Raw genomic sequence first — 19,073 nt, forward strand, 5'->3', positions numbered from 1 at the left:
CCTCATTAGCAATTAATTTAACGTACCTACCTCCGAGCGGGGTCACTTATCCGATATGTTTATAAATAAAACAAGTGCTATATTTATACTAAGACCGGTTGTGAAAAACGTCACTCGGGAAAGCTGGCCATTTTTAAAAAGCTTCCTACCACAAAATAAACCTGAGCTATTTAGCTTTCGAATAGAATCGGATGAAACCCCTTGACCGTGGTGTGCGATTAAGATCTGCTCAGTGAATTCGTTCATTTAAAACATAAAATGAGTCGGAATTGACGAAAAATCTCGTTAAGCGCCAAGTGCAGTTCATTGCTCGGAAATTCGCCTCTTTATCGCGATTATCTATTTCTCTAATCTACTGTCCAACTGGCTTGTGTTTGGTATCGCTGGTACTGAAAAAATATTGACGATATATCACAATTTTGTATTATTCGTGAATTTTTATTTTTGATTGTATAATCATTGAACCAAGCGTTTGGCGGTAGCATTCTATTTTTTTTAAACAGTATTTTATTATTTTTTACATATCTGAAGTTTTGCAGGACTACCTCTTAAGTATAAAAAAATAGAAGTACTTTTATGGATCTTTAAAATGTTACTTAAATCCATTAATAAATGCTTAAATTATTAAAAAAAAATTGATTTATATTTTTATAAGTTTAACCTATCAATTAACTTATCAATTATGTTTATTTATAGACTGTAAAGCAATAAACCATAAAGATATACTTAGTTCATTTAACAAATTAGTTAAAGTTTTTATTGCATACTATATACACCTTTAAGATTATCTCATAATATAAGTGATAATTTGAATTTCTGTAAGGTCTCATGGCACCGATCTCTTAGTTTGGACAAGTTTCAATATGTCTGTGTTTATATTAATCCTATCCTTATTTAGTAAAAAGTGTATGTAGGTAATTTATATGACATAACATTATTATGTTGGGTATGGGTTTGTATATTATAAGCTCGCCCTCGGGATAATCGGGAGGTCTGAGGGAATCCTAAGCAAGCAAGGTTTTTGAATGTTATGTACCTACGTATTAGATTTTAATTTTTGTATAACATTTATTTTAACGGCACGCCCTTTTCTTCAAAAAAGTTCATAAGGATGTGTGAAATTACCAATTCATATTTGACCAGCGCTGTGAGCTACAGCCTAAATCCTTTTTTACTCTAAGAAAACACGCCTGCCCAGCAGTAGGACAGAAATTGGTAGACAATGAAGACATTACACTCTTCTATAACTAAAATTTCATATAAACTACACTTCTTATTCACTATACCCAATACACCTAACGGTACGGTAATCACAAGTAAAGGTCGTCGGTGTCTTTCCGTCCACTTTATAGCTATAAAGTAACATTAAACTCGAGTCCAGTACAACGAGAATAATTATCAGGGTCGGAGGGGGTGAGTATGAGGAACGGCTCACCCCCTCCCGAGTGACCACTACCCCCGTCGCCTAGCAACCGCCACCTCATCATCATAAACAGATAGCCCGCCATCTTATAGCTCATACGAAGATCGGAGATATCTTAGTACGTTGGTATTCGTGGAGATTTTATCTATATGTATATTTTTACGTACCTGTACCCTTACCAGGAGTTTTTAAGTTTTGACAAATATGACTGTTTTGGTATTTGTTTACGTATTGGCCCATAGGATTTCCTAGTTCTGACACAATCCACTAGGGGCGCTGATTGGAATTTGTATGGGCAAATACATAAACAAATACCAAAACAGTCATATTTGACGAAACGTAAAAACTCATGATAAGGGTACTGCTCTATAATATTTTTACGTAATTACGTAAAGTACGTTTTTCCGTTGATTTAAGCGAGCTCATTGGAAATCTATTGCAGTTTATTTTCATAATTATAGTAGTTAGACACTTTCCGTAAGAATAAACCAATACACTGTATTTTTCAAGGGAAATAATTTTACTTACCTATTTGTAGTTCAGGTAAATATATTTGTTCGCAACCCTTTTTTTTCACTGCTAGGCGTGGATCCACCTAGGTATCCAATGTGGATTATTGGAGGAAGACACGGGTTTGTGGCCGACTCGGATCAAAAGAACATATTTTTTAATTCGACTGAGTTAATAATTGTTAAGTATTGTTTTTACTAAAGTACCAAGTCGACATTTAACCAGCAGATACTATCTTGTCTGTATTTTGTAGAATATAGAAAATATTCTTATTGTGTCATTGTAAATGTTAATGAGTTCAACTAAAATCCATATTTGTAAGCTTATAATTACATGTAATTGAGGTATAAAGTGCATTTAAACATGTGTAAATACTTGAAGCTTTGTCTCTTGTCAATGCTAATGAGCCGCAAACCGGAGGATTACTTGTAGTTCGTTATTGCGCCAAGTTGTTCTTTGGAAGGTTTTTTGTGCCCTACGTAATCTCACATCAGTTATCAAATCAAAACAAATAAATAAATTTAAAGTATCTTACTTTAATTTCGAAATAATTTATAGACTTTGTACTACAGTGATCTTAAATATAGGTACTCACTTTGTTTAATACTAACCCAGAAACATTGTTTAGAAGTTTTGTTTAACTAACAGCAACAGTTTAACTAGCCATGTACATTTAAAAAAATACATTAAAGAAAAACTGTCCCGATTATGCTTATCATTCATTAATTCATAAGTCTCCTTTAAAACATGTCTCCCAAACTCAAAACGTATCATACGCATTTAACAAAGTTCGAAATAATCGGTTTTAGGTAAATAAATCCTATCCGTGAGGTAATCCTTTCACTTAAGCATTTAACCCTCTGTTTAAAGTGTAAGCTGTCTGAATTTTTAATAAATTTCAAAGAGATGTCAATGGAGTGTTTTATTTTGCATAGGGCTTAGCGTGGGCTTGGGGTGCGCGAGTAGATTTCGGTGTACGTCATTTGTTTGTCTCGGAGCACCCTTGCCTCAACCCTGCACTCCAGTTGCACTTATTGCTGACAGAATATCAAATGATATCATAATTGTTTACATATTGTTCCGCGTGATGTGGGTGTAAGGTAACAAATGGAGGCAAACAAGTTTATGCTTTTAATTCAAGTGTGTGCATTTATATCGATGATTAAATAGAAATGGATTTTAAGGTGTTGCTTGATTCTAAATGCGTTCTATTAATTTTTGTGACGTGTCATATTAATACACAATTTGATTGTAAAGTTACATAATGGTAAATAAATGCAATTTTTATCGCGTTTTTTGTTTAACGGTTTTAGTGACCAGGAAGAAACATATTTCCATTTATTTATCGGAAGGTACCTTTTTTATAATATAAGAGTAGCAGACGAGCATGCAGTCCACCTGACGGTAAGTGGCTACTGCTGCTCATGGACATCTGTAATCAACCCCAGATAGGATTAGATACTCCTACCTGAGGTCGGCCACAGATGCACCGCTACCCCTGTGGACTAAGCTGGAACGCCTCGGAAAAGTCTGTCTCCCTTACTTACCACACCCTTCAAACCGGAACACAGCAGCGCCTAACACTGCTGTTATCAGGTAGAAATAGAACCTAACCAGTACCTATCAATAAAGCCTTTTTATTAAGTGTGAACGTAAGTGTGCGAGTGGCTTGGACCAGGCCAATGAAACCTGGACGGCTAGGCGATATCAATTAAATTCTAGTGGACAAATGTAGCGAAAAACGGGCGAGAACAGAGGAGATTACCGCTGTTGTTACAGTTAAACAACGTGTTACTGTTACACACGTACGAAAACATACGAAACCGAGATATAAATAAAATAAAATACACCTATAAATAAAAACAAATAGTACTTTTAAAAATATAAATGTTTGTTTGCCATTACAGTGAAAATATGTGATGCAATCGTTTAATATAGAATACTACATTTGATAAAAAAATATGTCAAGTTTAAAAATATAACTTACCCTTTTAAAGATTTAATTATTACAAGGACCGTGATCGCTGAGAAAAATAGCTATTTGTTGTTTAGAATTTATTGATTATTGGGAGCCCTCTACGGACTTACGAAAATTTGTAGCATCTTATTGTAGTAGGTACAATTTTAAAACGTGTAGCCTGACGGCAAGTGTTTAATCAATCCATCCTAAGAATAAGTCGTAAAGAATTAACGTTACACGATCGTTGGGAGGCACCATATAATTTACAATACCCGCTATTCAAAGGGCATCAGTCGGTTTCAGGCTTAAAAAGGGTAATAGATGCATGTCTTGTCGGCCATTGTCTTAGCCAGGGTAATCGCTTCCGTGAGAGTATCGGCGTCGGACCGCGATCGTCCAATCTGACAGTTTCAATTTGTATGCCGACCACCACGGCACCGGCCACCCCACACGTTCTCACGCCAACTTACCTAATTATTATTTTACTTTTTAAACAATCTAACATATGTTCGCCGTCAACAATTGTAAGTCGTGACTGCGTTACAAACTTGATTGGTTTTATTTTCATATTTCGTTCATTAACGTGCGACCGGAGACATTTACGTAACAATTTCCATTTGAAATGAAATAAAACGAAGAAATTTGAATTCTGTGCATGTACTGTGTTAACTAGACTCTAGTTCAGAAACAGGAGAGACGAGGCGGCCTACTAAGGTTCGATCGCGGGTTGATGATCTGAATGATGATAAATTATATTTATTTTAGACTTCGGTTTGAGTCTATTTTACTTGTAACTCATAGAATCTTATTTGGGTTTGGAGCTGTGGTATATTTAAACTAATAATATGAGGTTTTAGAGATACATATAATTCGATAGAATGTGTATTGCAACGAGATTACAATCTCTACTAAATCGGCCCACAATGTTGGTATAATTAAACCCCTTATACAAAGTTGCCTTGAATTCTTATCTGTGATAGAACTTGTCGCGTATGAAAATGGTTATTTTTAAACACAAAACTATTCTGGGTTAAATTAAGGAAGTTTATCGCCTTACTTATTTTTACCTTGTAGCAGATGTAGCGTTGCATGTTGGAAGGTTGTGGTAATGCAAATTATAAGAGCATTATACAATCTAACTTAGTCCTCAGGAACAGCGACACTAGTGATAAGTACCTTTACCATGAGTTTTTACGTTTTGACAAATATGACTGTTTTGGTATTTGTTTACGTATTTGCCCATACAATTTCCAATCAGCGCCCCCAGCGGATTGTGTCAGAACTAGGAAATCGTATGGGCCAATACGTAAACAAATACCAAAACAGTCATATTTGTCAAAACGTAAAAACTCATGGTAAGGGTACTGGACGTCTTTAGATAAGGCTTTTAGAGGTCCTCACGTCAAAAATTGCACGTCCATGTAACGACTAACTAAAAACGCGCGGGGCGTCACGTGCGCTGTAAGCGTTGGGTGGTGAAAAAATTGCATTCAGTCTCCAAGATGAATGAACAAAGCTGTGCTGTGCACACGCGACATGGCGCGCACGCTTTACCACCTACCTATTCAGGATGTGTCGATTATGGTATGGTTCTAATGATGGCAGCCCGCTTAGGCACTACTGTGAAGTGCGGCTTTTTATCACTCTTCTTGTCCCCGCTGTGTCTGACCGAGAACGGTATGACATATAACGGCGATATCGAGAAATTCATACTTTTTATAATTCGCGGGAGACGTGCATTAAAATTATGCTCATGTCAATATGGCCTTGAATTAATTATGGAGATGCATTTTTTATTGTCGAGAAACTTGCTAAACATGATATTCCATGTTTTATTTTTAAATAAATTTTAACAGAGACAGTACCTAATTATTATTTATTTCATCATCAACAAACATCCAGGAACGACATATAAATATGTATGTCGTAATATATTCTCATTCTCGTAAGTGTAAAAATATAAAGAATAACTGACACTAAGGGAAAAGCAATGCACTAAAGCATACTAAGGTATGACACCCATTTCAATTGTATATTTTTGAGTTTTATAGTATTTCTGTACTACTCTGATTTTATATTAACTACAGTATGTTATCCTAAACTCAGATCAGAATCACCTAGATCAACCAACCTCAGATAAAAGTAATTTGAGGCTTTAGCGAGTACTATAGTTCAGGCGAAGGGATTGCGTAGTCGAATGCCTTTTCACCAACATACAACAGTATTTTGCATAAAAACGTTGCAATTCATGCATAAATCTTAGACGCGCTACAAATACTCAGCGACAGTAAAAACTGTTATTAAGCCAAACATGCAAATGTTTATGGTCATTGAAGACGTTTTTAGCGCCTTATTATAGGCAAAGTGTAGTATGAATCGAAAATTGCTGGCTGCTATTCAAATATTCTCCTTACATACGTGTATTAGCGCAACACATAAGCGTATGTATTGCGAGAATCACATTAGTGACATTAAAATCCTCCTTGCATTCGTTAGCGGCGGCTGTGTATGGCAAAATATGTGAACCGACTCGCTTTTGCTGCTCGCTCCGTATGATTTTCAGAAATGGCTGTGGCTTATAGGCAGTAAGGATACAATATTTTTATGCGGTGCGTTTTTCCTTAGTGGTTGTTTTTACGGCCATTACCGTATCTAAAGTAGGAAAATCGCTCGAGATGCTACATTCTAATGACGGCTCGCAGGCCCGCGCGTGCGCCGCTACACAACCTCCCATTCAGGGATGCATAACATTGTAACTATTAATTATACGTCTCCAATAAATAACATTACATTTAAAATGCATAAAATGTTTAGTAACATTCCGTTAAAAATGTATAAAAATGAAATTGGAGGAGTAATTATTTTTACTTAAATTAGGATGAAGAATTTCGACTATAGGTACTTTGTCTGATTTATAAGTTAGGTAAAAGTGTTGTTAATTTCGTGTTATTATTTACGGTCTGATAAGATATACTCGAAAAACAATCTACGAGTATTACCAATAAAACAATGTCATTTTACGCAATATATACGATATCAAATTGAAAATTGATACTTTTGATACGAGTTACTCGTGTAATAATTACAATATACGACAATAGGTAAAGTCTACAACGACCTGGGACCAATAGGTAAAGTCTACAGCGACCTGGGACCAATAGGTAAAGTCTACAACGACTTACATCATGCATGCGGTTGATCCATTCACATCAGAAATAGGTACATACGCGTAACATGAAAAGGTCCTAAATTAGGAATAAACACTACAGAAGCTAAGTATCATTGCCATAAATAAATACTGGAATTCACAAGAGGATGTGGTTTCTCCTTGTAAGCATAAATTATTGTTGGTATTTCTAATTATAACTGTCATTACTTGTTAGGGTCATATAATAAAATAATTTAAGTAAATTATCTTTGTGGCAGCCCTGAATTGCAGTGCTTAGGTTCAATGAGTTACCTCAGTATCTACATATTATTTTGAATCAAAGGCGTTTAATATGAATCTTGTCTATGCTATAGATCCTACTGTTATTGAGCGAACATAGATTAACATTACATTGGACCTACCCAAGCAATTTAAATAGTTTCCTTTAAGTTATCGATTAAAGCAGAATTATAAAAATACATAACGCCTATATCATACAAAGATAATATAACTTATATGAGGTACCATATTATATTTACCACTCAAATCGTTATCGCTACTTAATTGTTTGTATTTTCTACAAAATAATTTCAATGATTTCTAGTAGATATAGGTTATACACATGTTTAGCTAGAATCTAGGTAAGTTATTTCAAACATTTGTTAATCTAGGTAACCTGATCATTAATGCAAATCGAGTATGACAAGCAAGAAGATTAGCATAAAATGTTAACGAAGTTTATAGAACCTAAGCAATATCTCAACGTCCAGTTTGTTTTATATCCCTTCAAACCATGTTACTTGGTAATATTGGTCATTTATTTCGAAGAAAATGGTCGTCGCATAAAAAAGGACGGAGAATAGAAGCGTTTAGCGCGCTAATTTGAAGGAGTCGGTCGGAGTGTCGGTGTACGATGGCATCTTCACGGCTTACAATAGTAAACAAATGTGTCGCGAGGACGCAATTACACCGCGGCAGCTGCGCGGGCGCGCCGGCGTCACGCCGAGCGCCGGCGAATCGCGCACATCACGCTCCGCTACCTCTCGACTTATGCTAATGGCCACCGAGCCGCGTAAATTGGAGTGAGCTTGCTGCAAAACAAAATGCGTCCGCCTCTTTATCTTATTACTTCAGTATTGGCCGGCCCCGGGACTCCGGCTCGCACGCCTTATCTATTCCCGTAAACTCTATGCTCGCGTCCCATGGCATATTTTCTCACAACACCGACCCTAGGACTCCCGGTCGCCAGTAAACCCGCAGATTGGCAGACTGAGTGAAAATTCGAATACAAAAACTAGCGCGGGAACGAACGTGAAACCGATTAAAAGGCCACATCACGATTTTGTATGCACTTTGCACTCATTCGATCTCATGTGGAAGGTACTAGCTCCTCTACCGGATACTTTACTTTTTTGTTCTCAAGATTATTCAAAGGTGCCTTATAATTAAAGCGTTCTCGGAGCGTTTTATGTTTCCTTTTCTCTCCCCGCGCCGCGAATGCATCTTTATAAGAGAAATCCTAATCTACAAAGTCAGAAAAAAGTGTAGGCATTCAATTAGCAAGTCTAGTTACTGAGCGCTGTACGTAAATAAAATAAACGGTGAAGCGAAAGGTATGTTTTTATAATACACGAAATCCATCACGGCGGAGTAGCACGATGATTGAATATTCATCCGTGGATCAATAATAATAGATCCCATCAGCGTCTGGTATGTGGCATCACATTTCATATAACTCGTAAGTTCAATACATCGCACCGTGAAATGTGTCGATACAAAAACTTAACTAACTATAACTGCTAACGTGTGAATCGTATTAAAAAGCTGTTTAGTCATTCGCCTTCATAAACGGGTGGCATTCGATTTGTCGTGATTAAATTTCGTCCATTAGTACACCGTTAGGCTGATCGATAGATGTAAACGGATAATGTATTTAATAATCCGGCAAATAGATTTCGGTTGCGAAATGTTTTGTGTTATCTGATAATAAATTAGTATAAACAGCCGATACAGTTATACTGGCAGCGAGGAGGAAAAAAGAGGCGTGTAATTAGATGCAATATAGTAACATTTTTTCAAACAGTTATTTAATAAGGAACAAGTAGTACGACTTCTTTGGTCTTTTTGTTACTTCTTGACCTTATAATACAATATGTTATAGATGGTTTGTTTATATGGATCGTTATTTTAAATAGAGACAGTATGACACAATTTTTACAACGATTAATTTGCTATGCCGATACTGGATATATTATGGAGAGGTGCTTTTTACATTGGCTGTGTAAGTTTTATAGATATTGACAGAAAGAAAAGTAGAGCCTGACTGATGATAATGGCAATCTGGCATTGTCAGGGACAAAATCAATACCCTTACCATGAGTTTTTACGTTTCGACAAATATGACTGTTTTGGTATTTGTTTACGTATTTTCCCATACTATTTCCAATCAGCGCCCCTAGCGGATTATATCAGAACTTGGAAATTGTATGGACCAATACGTAAACAAATACTAAAACAGTCACATTTGTCGAAACGTAAAAACTCATGGTAAGGGTACTGAATTGAGTGAAATTAAGCTTGATCGACCCTAGATTATAGTTATTAGTCCACATTCGACATATGCATTAATTATATATTATTGTTTCGCCTATGTCCAAAAGTCTAAAAGCAGTGGCAATGTTAAGGGAGAGACCACTATTATTTTTTTTTTAAACGTGCCGACAAAAAGAATTCACAACCTTCTGTTGATGCCTATGCTACGGATAGGCTTTTGATTTTTATAGACCATTGTGTTTATTGTGAACATAGACCAGTGTGTCTAACTTATTTAAGTTGACATGGGTATTTGGAACTACTAATGCCATGTATAGCCACGGCAAAGCGTCAGTGAGTGCAAGAGGCAAATCAGGCACATAATTGTATGAAACGACACGTAGTGCCGTTAACCAACGAGTAAGTAATTTTGTTCAATTGTCTTACGAAGCGGGGTTCGCAATAAACAATCGTTCATATTGAATGAAAGGAAATGTCCGTCTGGAAATTAGCTCGGAAACAAGAGAAAACCTTTTAAAGCTGCTCGTTTATTATATTAAAAGGTTTTAAATTGTAAAAAGTGGACGTCAGCGATGGTCTAATGTGTTTCGCTTGTTCTTTGTAACCTTACGTACGCTTTTCACATTTTTATGACAGTACTTTGTATTAATGGAACATGTATGGATATTAGTTACTTACGCATTAAGTAACTTTTTTTATACAGGTACATGTAAATTTATGAATACATTTTTATTTGTCTTTACTGGCGGAACAAAATGTTAAATCTCAACATAAATAAAATTTATATGAATTGATAAACAAAAAACTAATAGGTAGGTACGTAGCACCAACTTAATTATTGAAGAATTTATATACCCTGTCAAATCAAAAGATAGTTGAAGTATTATAAACAATAAATGCCCCGTACAATGTTGTGGCTACCATGTAGGCACAAGCACGCATATCTAAAACTGGATACGACTCTACTGCATTGTCGACCATCGTGAGCCACTGGAACAAACGAGTCATGTAAGCACAGTCAATATCAAACACTTATACGCAATAATGATACTTGAAAAAACCTCCAAACGTCGATTGTGTAATGAAGTAAATTTCCCGCCGCGGAATCTCCGCATACAAGGAATAAAAGTCGTCAGAGAATCCTATTTCAAAACGCATTTCACATACAAATACCTAATTTCGGAGTAAAGTACGAACATTATACAGGCGGGTTCGCATTTAAATTATTCCAGCGGATCGTTTATAGGCCATAACCGAATTTGGGAATTAGCTATAAAACAACATTTGATACGGGCAGGCGCGGGCGGTTTGCAATTTGAATGTTTCGCCCGTTCCCGAGCTCATTGGTGTGCGGCGCGTGCACCGAGCCTCCTCCATATTGCCACCTTGCCACCACCATCGTGTTATGCGTCGTTGCATTTCCACAACTTGTAAAACGGAATTTCTAAATCTTCCGTTTGGCAAAGCAAAGAGTTATTTGTTTCTGTGTATTTTGGTACGCTAGTTTTGTAAATGAGTAGAAATCTAGAGGCCACTGATTCGTGACATATGTATGTACGAAGAACTATGTTGGGTTCCAATTCTCCTGTATGTAAAATGGTCCGTATATACAATGGGTGCAGTGGGTCTCCAGATATGAATACTAACCATGTGCGTAAATTAAAACAAATGTTTAAGACCGTAGATTAGTCTTTCATAGATTGAATTAAATATTAGTCAATTCATAGAATAATTAAAGAGTAAATACAAAGTGTACTTTTGTTTATTATTATTGTTACGTTTTACTTTATGTGATGTATGCTTACAAGGAGTCTTTATATCACCCTATAAGTGATTATGTATTTATTCTTAACTATATTCTTAGTTCTTCAGTTTAGGTGGCACATATAAATAGTTGCTGATTTTAATAAATAAATAAACAAATATTAGTATATATTGTATTACCTTATTAGGAACAACAAGCCATACATGAATGAATGAATACTTTGACTTGCAATTATTTATAAGTAACTGTTTTATTATTAACAAATTGTATAAACGTTCTTAATATGTAAAATATTGCTACTTTACATTTTACAATTTAAATAAGTTTGAACGTAAGTTACATTAAGCAAAATTTTGATTATATCTTGAAAACATCGAAGGTTCGAAACGGTTATTTAAATTGACACTTAACAGTACGACAAAATTAAGAAGTTACGATGAGGATTAAATTTAAAAATGCATTGTAATTTGGTCAATTTTTACTACAAATAAGTTAATATACCTACACATAATTTTTTTTCCAAACTTTTTTTTTTAAATTGCTTACAGAAAAAAACCCCACTATGATAAATCATAAACAAATAAAAATATTTTTTAATTTGATTTTCATCTCTATCTAATTATATTAAGCAATGTATAAAATTTATAAAAAAAAGATTTCAAAATTATGAAACATAATAAATTCACGGACCGGTATATGTATATGATATATTTATAGAGACAATATAACCTAATTGGAAGTAACTAAAATGTTCAAAGCTCCAGCGTGCGATGGACCGAATAGAAACTAAATGCAGTCTAGATATTTAAGGGGACATAATGAGGGAATTCCAGCCTATTGGATTTTATGGGAAACGGTTTAATATACTTGTCTTTAATGATTCCGGATAGCCACGAATAATGTATAAATATAATTAACAGTCGTGACTACAGAAAGAGTTCGCAGTCAACGAGCCTGCAATTGTTAAAGGAAGCTATCCTTTGCAGCAATTTAAATTCCATTACATTAAAAATAAAAAGCGAATCGGATCTTTATTCCTTTATACCTTTCTGGCAGTGTGGGGATCGGAGTGATTGTACTTTTTAAATAATTAAATCATACTAATTGTAGCAAATCAAATTTAAGACACTATCTTCTGGAATACGTGTAAATTAACGCAGCAAGTAATTCTTTCTGGCAAATAATCTGTAAAGTCGAACCTGGAACTCTAGCCTTCGTGTAGTAGCTTTTCTACGGCTCTTGACCATCATATTTTTTGTATGAATACAATCTTTCGTTGCTTAAAATTTTAACAGAACAGATTCTCAGGATATTTATTAATGATCAGTAACCGACTAAAACAGTGATAGCCTAGTGGTTAAGAAACTCGGCCTCTCGATCGAGGGGTCCGAGGTTCAAATCCCAGGCACGCACCTCTAATTTTTCGAAGTTATGTGCGTATTAGAAATTAAATATCACTTGCTAAATGGTGAAGGAAAAAATCGTGAGGAAGCCTGCATACCTGTTATTAAATAATAAAAAAAAACTCAAAGGTATGTGAAGTCTACCAATACGCACTTGGCCAGCGCGGTGGACTATGGCTTTATCTTCCTCATTCTGAGAGGAGACCCGTGCCCAGCAGTGGGACAGTAATGGGTTGATAATGATGATGATGATGATGAACCGACTGTTTGTACACACACACACACATACACAATGTATAGGTATGTACGAGAAGGAAAATTTTAAGATCTATATAGGTATGCGAACAGTTTCCATGTGGTACCTACACACTTTTTCATTTACCGCGAAAACAAGTACCTACTAATTGATTTCTAATAAGTTATAGTAACTTCGTGAAAAAATACATACCTAACGTGTGCTGAAATCGTTAGTTTAACAGGCCTTTATTCATACTTCTAAACGATAACTGCTTCATAATAAGGGTAATAAATTCAAAATTGTTACCTTAATTGTGCCCTTTTGTACATAAACTTTAGTATTCTGTATTGCGTACAGTATTATCAAAGTTACAAATGACAGTCCGCACTGACTAAACAATTACATTAGAAGTGGGGCTTGTCATTCAAGCGCGTTAAGTATTGTAAGTACGGGGCAGCGGCGCGGATCCGTGTGAATACTCCGCCGGCCATTACTGCGAGCGATTTCGCAAATAAAACTATAATCACAGTGATCACTATTGATGCTTCCTTCAGTTTTGTAGTTTTTAAAGGTTGGTCGTGATCATCGATTATGGCTATTGTGCCGTCAGTCAGCTCGCTCGGTTTAGGTATAAATAAATAGAATGGATGTGAGCGTGTTATAAGTATAAGTTGAGTCGTAAAGTGGTCTCTACTCACATGTTACCTCATATTCTTTGGTATTTGGAGTCTGTAAATGTTAGAACACATTTAGCAATATCTTAATCATAATGTATAAAGGTTTAAATATGATGATGTCATGTCATAATGAGTACGATTTGGAATGGATATATTTGTGAAAATTGACGATTGTTTCATTACACTTGTGCTGTCGTTATATAGAGCACTTTTATTTTCGTTCATAACAAACTCTCATATTGTCACTAGTTTCCTTTTGTTTCCTATTGTAGCTATCTTTCACTCTTTGATAAAAGATGGCGCCACGAACATCTTGAATCACGCTATTAAAGTTTTCAACACATTTTTTTATATAAGTTTATCTATATCCAAAGTCTAAACTTAGACAGAGTTCCTGATAAATTTGGATCAGATATTTTACAATAATTTCAAGGAATGTAGGTATCTGTATAAATAATATATATGTATGGTAAGTAGATAAAGTATATAAAAGACAAGCAGCTTGTATGAATTCAAAAGAGTATCTCATATAATGTCGTAACATTAATTACTCATAAGTACGTCGTAAGTCTAATGAGGGCAATAGCTATGTCTAAAATTCTGTCACACGCATATTCTGTCACGATTTAAACTCTTAATACATTATTAAACTATTAATGGTTGTCTATGGTCCGTGATTCAAATATTAGTTGCGACCTAAAATTGCTACTACTGAGTATGGCATGTTGCCAGCACACGCACTATGCAAACTGCTGACATGAAAGCACATAGACACAAAGACAAGCAGATCGGACGTATTCCTGTAATACTACATAATGTATTATTGTCATGTCATCACGCGCTAATAAATATGACTCCATAGTGCTATGAGAGACCTCGTTTTCCTTTTCTTATCATAATTATGAAATATGTTTTATTTGAATAATTTATGGAGCAATGTGCTTAAGTATTCTCCAGTTTGCTGATGATTGCACTCATTGCACTTATTGCACAATTTGCTTATTTAAATGAACAAAATGATAAGAGCATAAATGGCGCAAGATAAACGTCCGGCAAATCAAAGTCGGCCATCGGGGACGTCGGGCGGCGTGGCGCTGCGTCTGTTAGTTGTACTCATTTCACTTATTGCACAATTCGCTTATTTAAATTAACAAATATAAGAGGATAAATGGTGCAAGATGAACGACCGGCAAATCGAAGTTGGCCGGCGGGGACGTAGGGCGGCGTCGCGCTGCCTCGTTCAGTTGTACTCATTGCACTTATTGCACAATTTGCTTATTTAAATTAACAAAATGATAAGACCATAAATGGTGCAAGATGAATGTCCGGCAAATCGAAGTCAGCCGCCGGGGACGTCGGGCGGCGTCGCGCTGCGTCTGTCAGTTGTACTCATTGCACTTATTGCACAATTTGTTCATTTAAATTAAAAAAATGATAAGAGCATATAAATGGCGCAAGATGAACGTCCGGCAAATCGAAGTCGGCCGCCGGGGACGTCGGGCGGCGTCGCGCTGCGCCTGTCGGTTCTGCTCATTGCACTTATTGCACAATTTGCTATCACTCCGACAAGCCTGCGTGCCCATTGCGACCAGACATCGCTTTGTTTTACTTCGGCGTTGTTTATAAAATAATTTATCTTGGATTGTTATAAGGATTGACACCTCTACACCAGTCTTATAGCATCTAACGGTTTTATGTTTATGTTGTCATGTGAGGATAGAGTTAAGAATCCCAATAACTTGTAGGTACACATTTGCATAAATAAAAGTACCCACACACACTGAATTAAAACTAAAATCTAAATTCGTCATTTAGATATCTGTTTAACCGCGTATTGAACTCAGAATCCTTTTTGTCACACTGGTATGAGTAGCACAGCCTCACGTGGGTCATATAGGTACCTAATTGTAACTATATTAGTAACAATAAAAATGGAACGGTAATTCATTCGGTGGAAAAGTAGCGCACGTAACACATAAACTAATTCAATCCGACTGTATTGAATTAATAATATATTATCCTACAATATCATGTGTCGTCCATGATTGTATGGCTTCAGGGTGTAATTATTGCATAGGCTTCAATGTGACGAGTATTCTCGATACATGTGACTAACTGTCCATCATTATACAATTAATTAGAGGGACAATACATATTTAGTATTAAAAAGTATAAGCTAATCTGTATGTAAAAATAAATGTACGTATGTCTGTTTGTCCTTTATGCATTGTTACAACATTTATTAGATTGCCATGAAACTAAGGAGTTGATGAGTATTGAGTACCTACCTATCCCTACTCCTGCGAGATTTTTCGGAAAATAATCTCGAATCTATCTTACGATTGGTGATGCATGTGTACATAATATAAAATGTATGTATATAATCGAATTCAAACCAAAACATACAAAGCAATTAATTTTGGCTTCAGCTATAAAGAAGTTACTACTTTTGAGTCTGACAGGTGGCGCTAGTGTCGATTTTTTTGTTGCAGAACAGGTTCTAAGTTTACTACTTTAATATAAAACATTTTAAATATGTACACACACATAGTTATCTATAAGATATTTCTGCTATTTCCATGTAAGATAAATAAATATTATTTCAAGTATCTTTTATCTGTAAGTAAATTAGTAAAGATGGAGAAACGTATCTTAATTAATAAGATTAATTTACTAATAACAGGATTAACCAATGTGAGTGCGATAAATTATTAATTTTATCACTTTAAAAGCGATAACATTATTGGGTCAAATTACTAATCTACAAATAGGTGTTAGGAATTTCACAATTTAACAGACGATATTCTTTCGTAAGGAAGATAAATGTAATGTATAAAAGAAATACTAATTGGTTTTGCAGATTAGTGACCGAAGTATTACGGTAAAAGTTTTAAAACAAAACGTAAAAATATGTTTAAAATTTCGCTTACGATTTTGTTTGCACTCACTTGTGTGAGTCAGGGCAGTTTTATAAGACCTCGTCCATACATTCCTCAAGATGAATTTGGACTCCAACAAGATCCCTTCCTGAGGTCTACGGACGAAATAGCTTCACAATGGGGTCCTCATGTTATGGACTTCTTAAAACTTATCGACGTAGAAAAGGTGTTCATGGCGGTAACGCCATATATGACTGACCCTGAAGTATTGACGTTTATACAGTTTGCACTTAGCCCACAGTTCAAGGAACTTATTTGGGAATTTGAGACGATGGAAGAATTTAAAGAGGTAAGCACAAAACAGATTCTATAAAAATAGAAGCTTGTAATTAGTATATGATCTAAGATGCTCTAAAGACGATTTAAGAAGATCGTTAATGCGCATCGTGCTCATGCTATACCTAAAACTTAAGAATATGATTTGCCATAATTTGAATAATTAAGTTAACCTACCATTATTACTCTTACTAGATTAGGAAATCTGATAAAAAATGTACACCTTAAACTTTATTAATTTATATATTACTAGTTTTTGCCCGCGGCTTCGCCCGCGTTTAAAATAAAATAATATACTTACATACATAAAACTGAAAATTCGTACCTTCAACTTTGCTAAAGATCATCACTTGATTAAATGCATAGTTTACGATTCAATCCTTACTAATATCGATTAAAATAATCGACTTTTTGGTCCAAAAGATCGATTCTCTGATTAATCGAGCTTAGATCGCCATCCCTAGTTCCCGTGGGATTTCCGGGATAAAAACTATCCTATGTCCTTTCTCGGGTTTTAGACTGTCTTTCTGCAAAATTTCATTAAAATCGGTTCAGTGGTTTAGGCGTGAAGAAAAGACAACCAGACAGACAGACAGACAGACAGACAGAGTTACTTTCGGATTTATAATATTAGTAAGGATTTTTATGTTTGTATTTTTAAGGTTTCCTTTTTTGTCCGCAGGCCTTTGTATTCATGGCATCTAAGGGATATGACATGGAATCGGTAATGATTTTCATAAATACCGCCTTAAATCTACCTCCTTTTGAAAAGCCAAATGTTTCCAGAAATGGAAAGGGTATTTCAGGAGTTTTTGAAGCAATGGTTGATTCATTACCACTTGATGATATGAAGAAATTGTTCGAAATTAAGTTGCAGACCACTCCCGAGATTGCTCAATTGTTTGAAACGATCAATTCCCAAGAGTTTATGGACATCATGAGAAAAATGCACCAGAACCCGAAATTTAAAGAATTCAAAAAGATTTTTGAAAGCTACGGATTTGATTTCGGCGTAATGTGTAAATTATTCAAGGAAATTTTTGGAGATTATTATCAAGGAGTGTTTTGTGGATAAATCTACATTAATTTATACAATGTTATTTTCGTAAAATAAAGTTACTTTGTTCCGCTTACCTTACGTTTTTATATTTACTTTTATTATAATACACCACGTCATATCAATTTAATGTCGAAGGTAAAATAAACATAATCCTTTTCCATTTTCGTGATGCTATCAAAATTTTCAAACAACATAGTTATAGAGTTTGAAATTGGCTGGTAACGGAACTCATTACAGAAGTCGTTTAAACAACACAGCTCCGCACTCAGCCGCGTGACTCCGCGTGCCCCCACAACAATATCTGATCAAGAACAATATGTAGATGTTTATATGGTTCCGTATGATATTAAACAGGTGTTTTTTTTATAGTATAGGAGTAGTAGACGAGAATGCAGTCCACCTGATGGCAAGTGATCTGTAATCAACTCCAGATACGATTAGAAATTCCTACCTTAGGTCGGCCACAGATGTGCCGCTACTCCTGAGGATTAAGCTGGAACGCCTCGGAAAAGTACGTCTCCCTTATCACACCCTTCAAACCAGGACACTGCAGCGTTTAACACTGCTGTTATGAGGCAGAAATAGGTATGGCGGTGGTGCCGCCGGAGTCGAATCACAAAGGGTTCTACTACCTTCAAACCACTTTGTTCGTTTATGATAATGTAATGTAAATTCGAATACATTTGTCGAAAATGACTACTGTAGTCATCATTAGCATTGTTATTGACTATAAATACGGGTCTTCTTTATTCTCAGAATGAAAAGTGTTTAGACCTTATTCCACCACGCTGGCCCTGTGCCAATTGCTGGACTTCACATACTTTCGAGAACTTATGTTTACAGAACTCTTACTCATATAGGTTTCTTAATGTTTTCATTTACCGTTAACACAGATGATAATTTATTTTAATGTACTTTTGTGACAGAAAAAATGACTTTTCTAAAGTAGCACTAAGTCCAACAGAGGACTTCTACAGAATGAAAAAATAGAGAATTCAAAAATAAATCCAAAATTTGTTAGTTGTATTAGTGAAATATGAAATAATTAAATAAACCTTTGATATATTATCCGTCGTTGAATAGATAATGTCTATTATTAGGTACTTTAAACGTAAAACCTT

At 35.3% G+C, this 19,073-nt stretch overlaps 1 protein-coding gene and 1 long non-coding RNA gene across 3 annotated transcripts in view; one reads left to right on the top strand and one right to left on the bottom strand.

Moving 5' to 3' along the window:
• LOC140748034 (uncharacterized) overlaps positions 1-19,073 on the bottom strand; it is a 126,593-nt gene that overhangs the window by 60,079 nt on the left and 47,441 nt on the right. The gene's annotated exons all lie outside the window — the stretch shown is intronic.
• LOC140747821 (uncharacterized) lies at positions 15,126-17,967 on the top strand. Its single transcript, XM_073080442.1, has 3 exons — positions 15,126-15,200; positions 16,639-16,905; positions 17,575-17,967. Exons 1-3 carry the CDS (start codon positions 15,126-15,128, stop codon positions 17,965-17,967), a joined length of 735 nt encoding a protein of 244 aa, XP_072936543.1.

This window comes from Epargyreus clarus, unplaced genomic scaffold (assembly GCF_041222505.1).
Source record: "Epargyreus clarus isolate Ecla_fem2 unplaced genomic scaffold, WU_Ecla_fem_2.2 ptg000015l, whole genome shotgun sequence".
NCBI classification, from domain to species: domain Eukaryota; kingdom Metazoa; phylum Arthropoda; class Insecta; order Lepidoptera; family Hesperiidae; genus Epargyreus; species Epargyreus clarus.